This window comes from Phodopus roborovskii, unplaced genomic scaffold (assembly GCF_943737965.1).
Source record: "Phodopus roborovskii unplaced genomic scaffold, PHOROB, whole genome shotgun sequence".
NCBI classification, from domain to species: Eukaryota; Metazoa; Chordata; class Mammalia; order Rodentia; family Cricetidae; genus Phodopus; species Phodopus roborovskii.
In genome coordinates this window covers 12,686,460-12,705,063 of record NW_026126588.1, presented here as the reverse complement: position 1 = coordinate 12,705,063, position 18,604 = coordinate 12,686,460, and the positions used below count along the sequence as shown (strand labels likewise).

Sequence of the window (18,604 nt, the reverse complement as noted above, 5' to 3'; positions counted from 1 at the left end):
ACCCAATTTGAATGCTGAAATTACTAAATGTGCAGAGACAGTCTAGATACTAGTAGAAGATATGTTTTGTGTTTACGGAGGCTGTGAAGGAAGGTTTTTGCGATTTTAAAAATGCAGAGTTGTCAAACCAGGTTTAATGGTGCTGCAATGTGGAATGTGGATGGAGTGTTTGTGAAAAATCTGGGCACTTAGCTTTACTGATTTCTGTAATATTGGCAAAAAAATATCAAGGGTAGTAATTCCTTTTTTAGCTCATAATGTCTATTCATTTGCAAATTTGTTTCTGGGAAAGTTTGAATTTTGGCTTTTTGGAAAATGACTTTTTATTCTACACAAAGGTCATTCTAAAATGTCAACCATCATGTGGTAGTTTCTTGTGTCTTCCTGCCCCCCTCCCACTTTATTTTAGTCTTAATGTCTGGAAGAATATTTTCCGGGATTGTTTTGGAAATCAAACTAGTGTGTTGGGGTAATGGGAAAATCTTGTTCTTTAAAACCTTAGGCTTTGAGCAAAATATAGAGTATTGTTACATAGAAAAATTAAATTCTTCTGTGATTCAACTGTGACCTTTATTAAGTGATTAACAGATTGTCTGCTGGGGGAGTTCAGTTCTTTCTCAGGCATTTATTAAGAAGAATTCAGTGTTTCTCTGACAGTTAACATTTTTTATTAGACTTTAAAACATCATGGTCTCAAAGAACACCAGAATTAATGCCAAATCCATGTACATAACATAGATATAAGGAATTTATATATAATCTATATTATATATGTCTGTTTATTTTTATGCAACTTCCAAAATGAACCGCAGGTTGCTCAGTATTCACACTTCTGAATGCTTTGTTTGAAATGTGAATTATCCTTTTTCGCGTTCAATAATGAGATCCCTGGTTGAGGCAAAGTTACCAAAGCATCTGGTTGGCAATGGTGGCACCACCGGGGTAGACACATTGTAGACGTCACTCGCCAGCAAAGCTTCTTATCGTCACTTCACATTGTGGGGCTGTTAATTAGCACTGCCTCCTCCCCATGACAGATGAAATATCAACCCTACAAACACATGTAGAAGGAACCTACAGTGGAGATGAGAACTCTCTGAACAGACATTACCTGATTTTATATTAATTATATTTGGGTCTTTTCACATGGAAATGCTGCACAGTTGTGCATCAGTTTAAAAACGGAAACTGCAAAATTTTGAGCTCTAAAGGACCCCAGTGATCCACCTTCCTGTTAAGGACAGTGTGAGATTAACTCTATGGATGGCACAGCAATTAGACCTATTTTTTTCTGTTCTGTTGCTGTTGTTGTTCTCAGACACAGCGTATATTAGGGTGTGATAACGGATAAGTCACTCAATCTATTTAAAAGCCATTATTGCCATATATAAAGTAGAAACAATATTAATATGAACTAATTAAGAAGATAGCACTAAACTTCCCTGCCTACCAGATGGGAAAGTATTCCAGTTACATAGCAGGATGAGCTGATGTAAACAAACAAACAATAAAAAAATAAGATTGTGCCATAACACTGAGGTTTTGTTTTCATCATTTAATAACCACAAATCAAGAAATTTATTGCCATGGAAGGACACTTGTAAATTTAACAGTAAGGCCTTACAGAAGTCTACTGGGGGGGGGGGGCAGAGCTAATACTGTGTAAGATGATCTTTTTAATGAATTAAAACGAAATAAAATGAAGTACCTTAATCTTGACAATGCGTTAGAATGCAGAAGAATCAGCAGACACAGTATAAAAGCAACGCTATACAGGTCTGTGGAGACTGCAGTGGGTAAGACCACAGTGCGTACTCACATAGAACACCAGCCCTTGGTTCCCAGCACCCGCTTAAGGCAACTTACAACTCCAATAACTCCAGTTCCAGGTAATCTGATGCTCTCCCCGAACTCCTCCTGTAGTGCACTCACAGGCTCAGATTCACATTCAAGCACATGTGTACACATAACTCTTAAGTTAAAAATAAAATCTCTTAGAAACATATCCAGAACAGTAAAATAAAAAAAGCTTAAACTAGGGGAAAACATAAAATTAAAATTATTTTTGAATGTAGAAGACCACAAACTATATAGAAAGGATAAACAAACAACAGAAGTGTAGAGAGGAAACAGATCTTTGGGCTGCTGACATGATTTCATTGTTAAAAATTTGTGTTCATTGCCGGCATCCACAGAAAACAGTAAAGTTAAGTGCCCAGATTACATACAAATGTTCCATCCATTTTCACATTGCTTCTGCAGCACTGTTAAACTTCCTTTGACAACTGAATTTTTTAAAATCACAAAACCTGCCTTCACAGCCTCTGTAAATAACCAACATATCTTCTACCGGTATCCAGACTGTCTCAGCGAATTTAGTAATTTCAGCATTCAGATTACAGCCACCTGTAACTCCAGGTCTGGGGTATCTAATGGCCTCTTCAGGTCTCTATGGCCAACTACATTCATGTGCAAATACCCACACAATTGTATCCATAATTAAGAATAAAATATGGTTTATTTAAAAAAAGGAATAGAAAGTAAATATAGAACCATTGTAATTTAAGATGTTCAGTTGATTAAATACTAATTTAGACACTATAAAATAAAATGTTTGAAATGGAAGGGAGAACTAAGGACTACATGTAGGACACAGTGAGTATAATTAGGAGTCACCAGTGTTCATTAAAAATGGTCTTCCCTTTACCACTATCTCTGTTTTTCCCTTTATTTTTCCATAATGTTTGTAATATCCTGCATTGTGGGATACAATGTGTGACAAACAAAATTGATAAAATTTCAGCTGTGACAAACCTCAGCGTATAGTATGGTTACAGCCATAACAAAACTAGGAGAATTTCCTCTAAGGAGTTATAATTGGAACCTGGAGGATGACAGAGAAATAGTTTGTGTTTGGAAATCAGGAAGGGTCCTTAAAAAAGGTGAAGCTTTAGCTTAAATTAGATTCACCAGAAAGAATCAGCCATGTGAAGATTATAAATTTTCTAATTAAGGAAATCAATTAGCACAAGGGGAATATGAACCATACATTTTTTTTTTCTTAACCAACTGAAATAAGGTTGTTGTGGCTGGGAAGCGTTGGCATTGTGCTTGACGCTGAGAAGCCATATAAAGAAGATGGCTTCATGGGAACTTTATATAGTCTGCTTTACATTTCAAAGATATCTGCCTGCCTGCTATATGGAAAACAAATTATAAGCAGAATAAATTGTGCTGGCAGTGATAGAGGTAGTGTCATTGATGGGGTGCTAGGAGCAATAGTCCAAATGATGGATTAGAGGGCTTTGAACTCGAGTAGTCAGAGTGGAAATGATGAGACATGGACAAGTTTTGAAAATGCATGGAATGAAGAGATGTCAAAGTTTAAGGTTGATAGAAATGGAATTGCCAAAAAGGTGGGTACTGCAGCAAACCCAAGATTCAGAGACAAATCCACTTAGGGATTATTATGATATTCATTACCTATATGCCCTCTGCATAAGACTTTCCAGAGACTGAAAGATCAGTTCTATAACCAAACTTCCTTTTTTATGCATCACTGACAGCTAGAAAGTTTTTCTCGGAACTTTGAAAAATCTTTCCTAATAAACCATGCAGTTTATTTCTAATCATTCTGTTATAATTATATTTAATTCAGGTTATCTTTCCCCTAGACAAACATAATTAGTCCTTAATTATTACTAACTATTAAGGATCTTTTTTGTATAGCACTAGGCTTTATAATTCTATATTTTGAGTGCTTAGTAATGAAATTTGTTCTGGATTCCTTACCAGACTTGCTTGTCTGCAGCGTTTAGTGCTTCCCAGCTTACAAGGCTATTTCTGCAATCATCCTGGCACTGAACAACAGTTTTCCAGGCAGTCTTAGTTCTGTTCTTCCCTCTTACTGCTCTGAATGCCTTTCTTCACACACACACACGTGTTATTTATCAATATGCCCATAATGGAGGCCATAGCCAAATGCTAAGTCGTGTAGAAGTTCTTCCTTTCATGCATCCATTAAAAATATTACCAATTGAGCTTCAGTAAAGCTGATATTTAACATTGGCTCTATGCCTTAGTCCTTTTTTAGTCTTTTTTCTACAATGTATCCTTTCTTTTAAATTTCATTTTACGTTCCAACTACAGATCTCCCACTCCTCCTTAAGGTTAATGGCTCCCAAGAGGAGTCAATAAAGTCTGGCACAATAGTTTGGGGCAGAGCCAGGCCCCTCTCCCATTCATTAAGGTTTCAACAAAGGGATGGAATCCAACAAGCTAGCACATGTACAAGGTTTGTATCATGGTCTTACTCCCCAGGGTCCCTTGGATAGTTCAAGCTTCAAAACTGTCTCTCACATATGGAGGGCCTAGTTCAGTCCCCTGGAGTCTCCACAGTTGTAGATCTAGAGTTCATTTGTTTCCATGAGCTTGGTTCAGCTGACTTTGAAGATTTCCTCCCCATGATCTTGACATTCCTCGCTCATATATTCCTTCCTCCCTCTCTTCAAATGGATTCCTGGAGCTCGGCCTGGTGCTTAGTTATGTATGGATCCAGACAAAACGTAAAAAGAATTCAAGAAATTATCTTAAAACCAATATATCCCAACTGTATTCAAACATGGTAAGACATAATATACACAATATATACATTTGAATAGAGATTATAAGTAACTGAAAAAATGACAGATGAAACAATTTTTGAGTTATAACCCAAACGAAGACAGTTTCTCAATAGCAAAGCTAATAGTAATTATTTATCTTACTTTTTAATGGTAAAGTTCATTATAATGGAATAATCAGACTTAGTATCGCATGCATAATTTCAAACAATTGGTGATTTATTTCTAATCCTTCTGTTACATTACCAAGTTTCAAACATGCAAAAATCATTATTATTTTATTGTCATGGTTAATGGGAATTACCAATTTCAGTCCCCCCAAATGTAGTATTTCATGGAAATTCTTCATTATTGGATCATTAAGATGTTCACAGATGTATCAGCTTTATAAGGGTAATCTTGCATTTCATAAAATTTAGAGAAAACTTCGCACCGATGTATAATTGGGAACACTGATTTCAAATTTCTCTTAGTCACTGGAGCTTCTTTGGGGGAAGAGATATATATTCATACCTGGTCACACTTCCCAGTATGTAGTTTTCAGTTTTCCATTGTTGCTTTGTATTTTGCTTCTGGAGTATTTCTCCTTTCTGCCTTCTGTCAATATCAACATGAAACCAACCCCTTCTTCTTTAATCTCCACTTTAAGTAGTTGTAACAAAGTACAAGGAGATTTTTATGTAATACATAACTAGAATGGAAAGAGTTAAAAGACAGATTAAACATGCTTATATTTAAGTATCACTGTTTTTTAATATATTTTTTGAAGTTCAGGAAGGAATCCTTATATTTTTCTACAACCACTTCCTTGTTTTTCCTCAAGATTCATTCATTCTTCATTCACTCTTCTTTCCTGGTTTTTTTTTCTTTCTTTTTCAAAACAGGGTTTTTCTTTGTAGTATTGGCTATTCTGGAGCTAGCTCTGTAGACAAGGCTTGCCTCAAACTCACAGAGATCTGTCTGCTTCTGTCTCTTGAAGAGTAGGTCTATAGACATCTGCCACCACTGACCACTTCTTCAAGATTCCTTAATCCCTTTCTTCGCTGTCCCCATGAGATATGTCTACTCTTGAGTGTCAGCCTCAGCTAACTTATAATTTTTATTCTTCTATAGGCAAGCATTCTTATTTTATGTCTTTGGCTGTTCAGATTAAGGACCAGTGCCTTTCTGTACATAGAGTAGTTGTCCATCTTCATGTCTGGTAAACATGAGATGTTTTCTATACTATTTCTGCTTGATTTATTTTTACTTTGCTGCTTATTTACTCAACAACTATTTATTTTGGGAACTGAAAGTTTGTTAAGCAGAAATTTAAAACACACAACAGGAGCAGCTGTCCCAAGTGAAACAATTAACTTGTTTTCATAACTGTTAAGTGTGCATACAGAATATGCAAATATTTAGTGTATGTAGTTTGGAAGATAGTGGTGGTTCTATCAGTATCAAATACAGCTGTGTGCTTAAAAGTCTTACTTGGATATGTGGGGTGGAGTGGAATTTATGAGGGAGGCAATGTTGAAGCAGAACCCAGAGTAAGCTTATTATGTAGGGGATGGAGTCATCCAGATAATGACAGTCACTGAGAGGGAAATTAAAGAGGAAGAGAATAAAGTCTGCCAGCTTTGCAAGCCATGGGTGGTAAGCTTTGCAAGAAAGGTTGTGGGATAGGGAAAGGCAGAAGGGTATCAAATGCCGAAGGGATCAAAGTAAATATGACAGTTTCTAAGAGGTAACTCACTTTGAAGAGTTCCATGTAAGGAAGGAAGTCTGAAGACACATTTCTTGATGTTTTTGGGTGAGTGGAAAGTGAACCCAAGGATACTGTTGTGAAAGTTTTCTATTTCAAGAATTGTTCAGAGAATGAAATAGAAAGTAGAAAATTACTTTGTTTTTATATGCCCTCCTTAATAGTCAGAAACCAGGAACTTTTCCTAAAGAAAATTCTTCAAGAGTATATTGGCTGGCGTGAAAGTAGACTTAAGATTATCAGAAGTTCAATAACATAAAAATAACAGGAAAAAGGAAAATAGACAAAAAACAAAGGAAAGTTACTTAAGAAGGCAAACATACTCTGGGCTGCTCTTGAATTGCAAGGGAGCATCACATGCCATGTATGCTGAATGAATATGAATGCCTGGACATATACTGGCAACATTTCAGAACTCTGTGGACAAAAGGGAAGACCTAAGACCTGGGGTTGTTTGCAGGATGAAGTGGAGGTTTGCTTGTCATGTTGGAGGTACTGATTTCAATTCAATACTTTCTAAATGCTTTCAACAAGAGGAACAGTTTCATTGGAAACTAAACAAGGTAAAGTTATCTTCAAAGTTCAGTGAAGTGGGAAAAACAGCTTTTGATCTTATATTTCTAGCCCTAATATTGAAGGGAAATATCCAGATAAGTAAACAAATGGATTTGGGGAAAATAAATGAAGCCAGAAGGTCTAATAGTTCAGTCTGAAGTGTGGATACACATGACACAGATATTAATTTGCCCCAGCTGACTTTAAATCTCTTATCTACCTTCCTCAATATCCCAAATATAGATGAATACTGATTTGGTCTTCATCATTGTTTTGTTTTCTTTGAGATATTTTCTTTCTGCATACAACATCCCATGGATCTTAAACTCACTGTTTAGCTTAGGTTGACCTTAAGTTTAGAATTCTATTGACCTGATATCCCAAATACTGAGACTACTATGTTGTATCACCATGCCCCCCAAAATTAAAATATATTTGTTTCCATGTGTAGTTCCTAGAAATAAAATAATTAAATGATATAAAATAAGAAATGAGAAAAGAAAATGTTTTCTTATGAGGCTTCACAGAGAATAAATTAGCAGTTAGGAACATCAAGTAAATTAAAGTATAATAACAAATATTTCATCCATTCTCAAATGCCATTGACAAATACTTCCTTTCTTGAAACATTTCATCCAATGGAGAAGCTAGTAAGAGTATGCTTGCTACATTTACTTAAATATACATTATGAAGTCGAGTTTTGCAGGCAATATAAACCTTACATCGTTACTTAGAAATGGATCAAGAAAACTCCTAAATACTGATTGGACACACAATATTTTGAAATAACCAAATAACATTTTATGTACTGAAAAAAATCACATATATGAAGGCATGTAAATGTTACATAGATGTAAATCTATGTAACCTGCAGATAGACTTGGGCAAGTGTCTAGGCCTCTTGTTCTGCTGATGTAGTTCATTCATTCGTGGACTCAATTTCAACCTGAGAATTAAAACAAGTATAATCTTAGATTATAAAGAGAACTTGGAGATAGTTCATCCAGCCCTTGCACTTACACCAAGTTCGGGCATGATAATCTGAAATATGAACTGCATTTCCTAGTTGCTCATATCCTTGCCCCTCCATCCACATTGACTGTTAGCCTACATGACAATTAAAGTGTCCTCCGTTTTCTTCAATAGCTTTGAGAACATCCATGTTTTTTTTTAATTTAATTTATTATTTTACATGTCGATCCCAGTTCCCTCTCCCTCCCTCCCTTCCTTCCTCCCTCCCTTTTACCCTCTCTGCCCCCTCACATGCACCTTGACCACCCTCCCCTCCCATACCCCTACCCCAATTCCACATGTAGGGCAATGCCATTGAGGTGGGGTCATATAGATCTGACAGGTCATTTGAAGTAAGGACTAGGGCTTCTCTCCTGTCTCTAGTTAAGGCAGAATCCCTCCATGGGGGTTGTGTTCGCAAGGTCCTTTTGTGCACTAGGGATACATCCTGGTTCCACTGTCTGAGGTCCCTCAGACTGCTCAGTCCTTCTGGCTAAGACCCATATTCAGGGGAGTCCGAGTCAGTCCCATGCTGGATTCCCAGCTATCAGTCTGGGGGCCCGTTAGCTCCTCTTTGTTCAGGTCAGCTGTCTCTATGTGTTTCTGAAACTTGTCTGAAACCTGGTCTTGTCCTCTCTGTCTGCATCTAGGTTTTAGTTCGACTCAGTGTTTAGGTATGGGTGTTTACTTCAGTTTCCAACAGGTATTAGATGAGGGCTCTGTGGATAAGTTAGTTGTTGATCTCATTATCCGGGAAGGGCTTTCCACGGATGTTCAAATTGTTAGTTGGCAGCAGTCTTGTAGGTCTCTACACCTTTATTTCGGTATAGTTTTCTCTTCAAACCAATATTGGCTCCCTCTTTTATGCTCCCCCCCTCTCTCTCTGTCTCTCTTCTGTCTTCTATTCCTACCCAGACTCAATATTCCTAGTCATGGTTCTTATATTGCTGCATGAACCTTACACTTCACTAGCAATGTTGCTTAGTTATGAAGGTCTGCTTGGCTGAATGCTTCCTGGTGGTAAGCACAGCTGATATCTTAGAAAACTGCAGAAGTTGTTCATCTTGCATCTTTATTTGTCCCTGAAAAGTAACCTACAAGATTAAGAAAACACTGAGTTAGTGTCCTGGTTATTTTAGAAACTACAGACACCATATCTCAGAATCATTTTCATTAAGAATGTCAGGCCTGCTATCTATTTTAGTAAAAGTATGTCATGTGTTTATATAACATGTATATATAATATAAATGTTTTGCAGTAAGTGATAGAATCATGAGTCTGGTAATAACGCGTGACCAGAACCACTTACTAGGTCATGTCTGGATCCTCCAATAATACATCTCTTCACCAATATATTGAAAACATTAAATAAATATCATATATATATATATTATATACATGTACATACATACTATTTTCTGTCTGTGGAGACAGAATAAAACAATCTCTTGGGAAGAGGGATTTTATGAGCCGGGCGGGGGGAGGGGAACCTACTGAGACACTGACCTGAGTTTGTGGGAGCTTAAGGACTCTGGACCAATGGCTAGGGAACTTGCATGGGACTCTGCATGTGTGTGACAGTTATATAGCTTGGTCTGTTTGTGGGACAGCTAACAGGTTATGACCTGTCCCTGTTGCTTGAGCTGGCTTTTGGGAACCTAGTCCCCATGCTGGGTTGCTTTGTCCAGCCTTCATGCAGGGGAAAGAGCCTGGTGCCTCCTCAACTTGATGTGCCTGCCCCTTTCTGAATGAAGACTGAGGAAATGTGGATGGGGGGAGGTAGATGGGAGGCAGAGATGGGGGGAAGAAGGGAAGGGAAACTGTGGTCCATAGGTAAAATAAATGGAAAAAAATAGAAATGAAAAACCCCTTTCTCACCTTCAGGCAACAAAAGCAAACCTTGAGACTTGGCAACTCTAGGTACCTATATTTTTCTATAAAAAAAGAAAGTATCTGATTTATTGCTTATGGCTTATATATTTACTTCTTGGTCAAACAACCATTTATATAATGATTTAAATTTGGATAACGTTTATATTCTATTAACATTATAACAATAAGTCACCATAATTTATGAAACAATATCCCAATTATGTTTTGGAAGATCCCATTAAATAATTCCTTTAAATAATGTAATATTTTTGTGGAATAGTTTGCAAAATTTCCAGTAAGCCTAAATGCAGTAACATTGTTTTAAATCAAATTATTCTATGGCTCACTGTTAAAATAATAAATGAGAAATAGCTTGGCAGGTTTAAAAGTGCCACATAATATGAGCCATAATTTAAAATTATAGAAGAATAATTTTATTACAATTCTAAGAAAATACATTTTACCATAACGCATATGAGGGTAAAACCTATCAAAATATCAAACTAAAGCTTGCCTTAAAAAAATAATAGACTTCTGTATGGAAAGTCTTTGTTGGTGTTGTCAGTAAAGTGCTTGTGAGCAAGCTTGAGTATCCTAGATCAGATTCACAGCCCACGAATAGAAGCCTCTAATCCCACACAAACAGCACCTCTATGCCCAGTGCTGAGCTGGCAAATAGGAGGATTACTGGGTATGGCAGGGCAGCCAGCGAAGCTAATCATCGTGTTCAAGGCTAGAAGAGAAACTGTCTCAGAAAAATATTGTGGAGAGCAATTGAGCAAGACATTCGGCATCAAGCTCTGATCTCCATGCAGTCACACACACATGTCCATGCACACCCACACAAACACGTACGCACATATACCCACACAGAATGCAGACACAAATAAAAATAAATAAAATTCTGTCCTTGAAAACACATACGCTCTGAAAATTGGTTTGCTTGCCAACACTTTGAACTTAGAGGTCTAAAGAAGCACTCAACCTGCAGGAAATGGGAGCTGCCCTTCTTTCTCTGTGTGGTGTGGGTACTTGGTCTGAAGGGATACCATTTACCTGCTTATGCACACTTAGGAGCATTCAGGGGATTGCTTCTCAAATCATACCCTCATACAACCACAGTTTTATATGGCAAGTTTGGTAAGCTCTTAGCAGTGTGTGCTGCCTTTAATATTTAATAGTAGATATCTCCTATCTACTAATCTCCACGCTTCAGTTACAGTACATACCTGAAATTCAAGTCATGGATTTTCTCTCTTGCTTGAATCCCTTAAATCTTTCACATTTGATTAGGTGCAGCATGTATCACAGTTCCTACTAAAGCAATAGCTGTTTCTTTTCTATCCTTCTGGTCCCCCTCCCTCCTAATGTCCATGAACACCCCCTGTATGTCTCCTCTTAACTTTATGATCGATAATTATTAACTTGTTGTTCACCAGAACCTTAACACACAATGGCTTCCAGTTTCCATTACTGGCTACAGCGATGGCTCAGAGGTTAAAACACTTCCAGCTCTTGCAGAGGCCTGGTTCCTAGAGCCTATATAGCAGCTTACAACGGTCTGAAAATAGAGTGTTTGGGGATCCCATACCCTCTTCTGAACTCTGCAGGCATTGCAGACATAGTACACATAAATGCACATCGGCAAAACTCATACAAATGGACTAAAAATACACTTCAAATCCCTGTATCCTCTAACCAATGCTTAAGTGTCTTGATAACTTCTATTTTCATTTTCTTTTTTAAAATCTGGATTACTCCCTTTTGTGTTTTGTCTTGCTGCTTTGTTTCCAGTAGAGGCTGAGACACAGATCTCTGTCTGTCACTGTCATACATGTCGCTGTCTTTGAATCCTCATCATATAGGACCCCTCTGCATGCCAGAAACTTGACCAGAAAGAACCCAGTGTCTGTTCTGGTTTGGAAACAGCAGAAATAATTTTATTTAAAGACAGTTCAGCTTGCTCATATTTCAGATTCTCTGAAATCTTGTCAGGCCCCATTAATACCAAACATTTTTGAAATAATATAGTATAAGAGGTTTTGTCTGCAGCAAAATGTACAGAGCAGGCAAGAAGAAATCATCATATTTTGGCACTGGTATACTGACATAAATGAACAAAAATTGTATTCAACTACTAGTTTACTGTTGCAATTGTATTGAAATGTAAGGTTGCATTTATTATGTATGTGTTCATGCATCTATTTTCATCATTATTAATCAGTAAATACACTTTTTAAGCAAATCACTGATACTGGTTTACAGTAATCCAGTAGTCCATACATGAAAATATGCATAAAGGCCATACAGTTGGATAATGTATAAAAATATTTACAAAAAAATCCTGTATGATTGTGCACATTTCTAACATGGGACAACATGTCTTCCTTGTTAACCTTTCCCAGAAGGCAATAACTAAATAAGAATTAAAATGATGATATTGTGGAGGTCCACAAATTATCTGTGGCCTTGCACATATTTTACATGTTATTTTCAAGTATGTATTTTAAAAGTTTTAGAGAAATACATTGTTTTATAAATTTATTTAAATATTTAAGCCTGGAATAAAGATAAATAATATATAATCTTACTACAAATATATATGTATATATGTATATATATATGCATATGTGTATAAATATGTTTGGTAAACATTCCTAAATAATACCATATAAATTATTAAATGTTACAACTTAATGTATGCTTGAGAACATCTTAAACTCTTCTGTAACTATGCTGCTAGCACATGCTTGATTATTTAATACTTTATCCATTGGGAGAAGTATTTTAACTATTTTGTAAAACTATTTCCACCAGAGTATTTTGCAAAGCAAAATTCTATTTTGCTGGGGTGAAAAAGAACATCTTTATCCACAAACCAGGGATATAAATCTGATAATTAAACCTAAAAATTATGTATAGCAAGGACTAACCATTTACATCTTAAAATTTAATGAGTTTCTTGGGTTCCCAGCATTTTAAGAACATATTTATTTTATTTAAATGTTGCCAACATTAATCAATTTATTATGCAACTTTCATTCTTGAGTTCTTTTAAAGTTTTATTGTAGTCATTGATTCTGTTCTTTAGAAAACTAAAGTATTTTGTAATCAATGGTAAATATTGTTAAAGTGATTTTGATAATCTTAGCTAGTATATACAATTTAAAAAATTATAGTCTTTGTCATGCATGCGACTTCTAGAGACATGTTTGATTGTGAAGACTTCCAATATTTGCCCCTTTGTCCTTCTGTCTTTAAATGAAACATTTGGATATATGCACACTTAGCAAATGTCTATGAAGTGAGAGTATGCAAATATCAAGTCCACATACATTTCAAAAAGTTAGAAAATTAGGAAAATGCAGAAATAAAAGAAAATATTCCAATAGTGGTGGTCTTACTTTCTGTTTAGAGTCTAATTTTTTTTATTTTTATTATGCAGAAGAATGTCTTTACATACAGAATCATTTTGCCAGCTATTTATAATTATTATGAAAATAAATGACAAATTCAATAATTATACACCAGCACAAATGTGAACTTAGAATACATTAACTCTATTCAACTTGCTTCCTAGATTATGTTGTATCTTCTTAACAGAATTTGCTTGTCCCTACTATCTTATATCAAATATCTTATATCAAATAATGTATATGTCCAATTACATTTTGATGAATAAAAATTTTATTTAAGTTTTCTAGTTGCTTTGCTTAAAGTTAAGTTATGGTGGTGAGTATGTTGTTCAGTGTTAAATTTCAAGATTTTCTTTGTTATATAGCAGGTTCTGGGACAGCCAAGGGTACATAATATCCTTTGTCAAACAAACAAAATGAGAAAATAAAATTTGTATGTAATAGGAAGAATAATATATAACTACATCTATATAATATATACATTTTATCTACACATAGGTAAAACACAAATTTGTTGGAGTTATAGACAAATGAGTATTTCAAGGAGACAAAGGCAACTCATTAATATTTTGAGGTGCGTTTACTTTTTAGTGCTGTTGCTGAAGTTGAAATTAGAGAGAGGTTTTACTACAGACATTGCTGAGGGAGCTGAACTTTCCCTTTTGAACAGTGCATAAACGGGGCATAACTCCTAGGGCTATGTTAAAAGCAATAATGGCCTGAATTAGGTTGATGCTAGTGGAAATGCAAAGGAATGTATGCAAATTAGGAAGCCAATCTGTGTATTAAATGACAGTATTAATGTCTGCTGCCCAGTGTATTTAAAATAAACACATTAATAAAATGAGTAGATGGCTTTTGACTTTTTGACAGATTAAATCACGTATTAGTGTCTCCCTCAACTTCCAAACAAAATTCCTGTAACTGATAATTGATCAAAGTCAAGTCTAAAGTCTATTTGTTTCTTAATGATCTCGTCCTTAATTACATCATAGGCCTAGACTTAAGGGAAATGGCTTTCAAAATCCTTTCTTTCATACATCTAACTTTCAGGAACTTTGGCTTTTAGCAAGGAACACAGTGAGTAACTGAGGAAAAAACCCTAAAACTTGCCAGTTATCTTCAATCATTTTGGGATTTTACCACTTCATCAATGCCATCAACATAAAGACAGAGGAAATAGCGTGCTGTTTCCATAAGCCATGTACCATATGCCCATATGCACTATTATGCTGTACTTTTTCATTTGATTTCACAGCTTGCATTTCATTGCTTTCACCAGAACAGAGCATCTTTTTATTTGGTTATTTTCCTAGTGTAACTAATGTAGTATATTATCCTTGCCAATGCAGACTGTGTGATTATGAGTCAACCATTCAGGAAGACCCTATATTATCTAGAAATCATAAAACTATGAACCACATTGACCACATGAGAGCACACTAGTGAAATAGTTTTGTCTTTTACATTTCAATGATTCAGTTGGCTTTTATTTTCATTAGAAGCAAAGATAATGCCAGAAAGAAATAAAAGGCAACATAAACATTTTGAAAAAAAAAAAAAACCCATCATGAGATATGGAACATTTGTGGTAAAATCTTAGATTTTATTAAAATTAAACAGAAGAGATTTATATTTTCTAACAGTTTGGAATGTAGATGTTGTATAGAAACACTCCTGATTAGAAAACAGCATAATTAATTTGATACTTCATTATTAATCAATAGGCCTGGAATATTTTTTTAATGCCACCATACTGTTCATTTGCCTTCTAAGAAAGGAAATCATTGTTGTATCTTACATATTATAGGTAATTTGCCTATAACAATAGCACATATTAATTGTCCTTGTGGTTTCAGATACAGCTCTATAGTAGAGCCATTTTCTAATGTATATTAAGACCCTATATTTGATCCCCACTACAAAAACAAAAGCACAATTCTCTTCTTTAAAAACTTGCAGGCTAAATTTTACTGCCACAATATTCAACAATTCCACTTTAAACTTTTGTTTGTGTATGATGCAATTAAACTTATATATATTCGAGGTATTTATTTTCTTTAATATTGTAATCTAGATGACCATCAGCACTAATGTTCATTAGGATATACTGTTCATCAAGACATATTGGTAGCAGGTGTTCACTGAACTTGAACCCTAAAGTGTCATTTGTATTGTAAATATCTTTGAGATATAGAAATTATTTGACTAGTAATAGAAAATAGTAGTCTAAATTTGATTAAAAAACATTTGTCTTTTGCTTATGTTTGGGAAATTGTTAGAAATGTAGTGTAATGCTTTTTAATTTATCTCACTGGTGAGTTAACAATACCCACAACCTTAAGCGTCAGGATCATTCTTCCCTTAATGATGCACTATTTCCCTCAGATGACAGATTACAGGTTATTGCCATGCTGGCACTGAGGTTAAGAATGGTTTTCCTTCAAATTGGTTCTGTCATTACTTTGTAACTTAAAAGTTGTATACATGGGATAAACGTTTTCTCTCATCCTTTATATTTTTCGGCCAAAACTACCTTAGTGTGAGTTGTAGAGCCCCCAATGACATTCGGGAAAAATATACTCTGAGATTAATATGGAAAAAAAAAACTTGCAGAGCATTCAAGTTAAATTATAATTTTAAGTGGAAAGGTGATGTATAATGTTAATAAAACTTACCACTAATATTTGTTTGCTGTTGAAGATAGTGACATATCAATTGCATAGCAGTTTAAATATGTAATGTATAAATATAGTGAATAACCATAGTTAAACTTTTCTAAATAGCCAATTTAACAGTAACTAGATACTTCTATTTTCAGTGACAAATGGTTTATACAGCATTAGTTTATACATGAATGAATGAAAGAATGTTGGTTTGGATTAGAAAAATAGTGATGGATTTTATTTTATTAAGTAAACTGACATTTTACAAACACATCCATTTAATGACCCTGGATATTATCCAAATTGACAAAAAGACATTCATACTTAGATTTCTCAGCTATCTCTGAATGTGAATTCTTTAGGGGAAGATCAAGAAAGAATTTCTTAAAGTTGATAAGTCCGGGGTCATAATTGGATGAGATTTTGATTGGACAGACAACATGCTAGCCTTTTTTTTTTCCATAAAAGACAAGATTTGGTAGAATTGCTGCTTACAAAACACATTGGAAATAACTTGTATTTTAACAGAAGCATATTTCAAAGCAGATGAGAACAAGGCTAAGGAGTGAAATGTTTTGTCAAATTTTCATTCTCAGCCTTTGTGTATTGAGCATCAAGAGATCAGTAATACCACAATAGTCCCAGCGAGAATGCGAGGACATTTCTTCCCCTACCTGACTGTAGGAATTAGAGCCATCTAGCGTTCCATACGCTAGACATTGTTTAAACTAGATCACCATAACAGTTCAGTGAGCACAGCACTAACCCGGAGTCCTGAGGATTTAATCCATTTAAGCACATGGAATTTTGGAAATGCACTACACAAAAGCTCATCATTGATTGAATAATTTTCATCTCGGCACTTTCTTTCTAATTGTCTGTTAGACACAGATGCTGTGTTTGTCTTTATTGGTAACTTTTCTATAGAACAATTAAATAACAAAAACCTACACTCTTTTGTTTGAACACTCTTTTGTTTTAAAAAGACAACACTGCTTTTTATATGGTTAGAGAAAGTGTGGAATTGGTTAAGTCAGGGCAGGGAAGAATCAGAGTTACTGAGGCTCCCAGTTTTTGTGAACCTTGAGGCAAACCAAGGCTCCCTCATCTTTGGATTAAAAAAAAAAAATCTCTGAATGGAATTTTAGAAAGTTAGAAAACAGAGTTGTCTGTTCCTTTGGAAGGTGCTGGAAACCTTGTTGGGGTGAGAAACATTTAGCCAGAGGCAGCAGACACCCAGTCAGGACTCTTTGAGGAATAACAGTAAATATTCTGGTTGAATTTTTTTCTTCTATGTGTGGCTGCAGAACATTGCCAGAGAAGCATACAATATGTTCTGCTACTTGAGTTGCCTTATGATCGGTTGTGTCACTTACTGAATGCTGTTATTGTTTCTTGAAAGGTGTTCATGATGCAGATTTCCTAGCTTAAGCCAAGACATATTCCAGACAGATCAGACTAGAAAAGTTAGAACTGTGAACTGGATCAATAACTTCTAGCTCTGCGCAGGAACATATTGCATGAGACAGGAATGTAATTTGTGAGAAATGTCTACACACAGGCTTTCATATACCTTTATTCTGTCTTTAGAATTTGGAATGATGGGAGATCATACAATTAAAAGTCAGCGACCTCGATCTGTCCATGAGAAAAGGGTCCCTCAGGAACAAGCTGATGCTGCTAAATTTATGGCACAAACTGGTAATACGTTAGTTACATTTTTCTATTTATTGTTGTTAATTTAATGAAACCACTGCATGTTTTCATGATTCTTTGCTGAACATTTGTCAATTTTTGGAGCTGATTTTTTTTTTTGAGCCATTTTTTTTTTGTCACCAGTTAAAGTCCATAAATAAAGTAGCTTTGAATGAAAATTACACAGAAAAAAAATGCATAAGACTTGCTTTGCTTTTGGTATACTGTGCTTTAGAATTTACATATTCTTATTTCCTAATGCTAATTAGCCACTAAAATATATCATTACAAATTTAAAGGAAAGCAATAAAGTTATTTTTAAGGAATATTTGATTTGAGATATTCACGAGCTATAATTTAAATAGGTTTCAATTTGACATAACAAAATTTGATACATCTATAAAATATTCTTTCATATGTCCTATTATCTACAAATATTGCTGGATTGTTAAAATATATAGAAGTTAGACTTCTTTATAATTTAATATATGGTTTGAAAATAAATTTGTTGAAGAAGATAAATAGTAAAAAGTTGACCATCTAATTAAATATCAACAAAATTGACTTTTCTGGTTTATAAAATTCTTTAATCCCTATAAATCTGAATGTGAATGAAAAGTGTATTATTTGACATAATTTTTGAAAATCATAAGTATACATTAATATATATTTATACATGTAGAATTTATACTTTAATAATCTATACAGTTTGGTAAATTACAATGGGTCATAATTTGGTTAATCATAGTCAGTCTTCCTGAGTTCTGCCCAGCAACATTTCATGGAACCTCTCCCAGTTGGGTTTGTGTACAGTGTGTTGTAAACATGCACAGCCTTTGCTTTTCTTTTTCAAAATTTAGAACTAACTTTATCTGTGTTTTTACAAAATTTTATACATTCCATTCTTGTTTGGTTTGTCATTAGGTGAAAACTATGAGTACCTCACCAGATCTATGACATGATGTTCAGACTTATTTCCATGAAATTCTCCAAAAGAATGGGCATGTCCATCAATTCA

The 18,604-nt window shown here is 34.9% G+C and overlaps 1 protein-coding gene across 1 annotated transcript in view; it reads left to right on the top strand.

The window, feature by feature from the left end:
* Positions 1-18,604, top strand: part of Adgrb3 (adhesion G protein-coupled receptor B3) — a 656,439-nt gene that overhangs the window by 217,065 nt on the left and 420,770 nt on the right. The window contains exon 3 of the mRNA XM_051204331.1: positions 17,482-17,592. Coding sequence (XP_051060288.1) covers positions 17,482-17,592 — 111 coding nt within the window. The remainder of the gene's footprint in view (positions 1-17,481; positions 17,593-18,604) is intronic.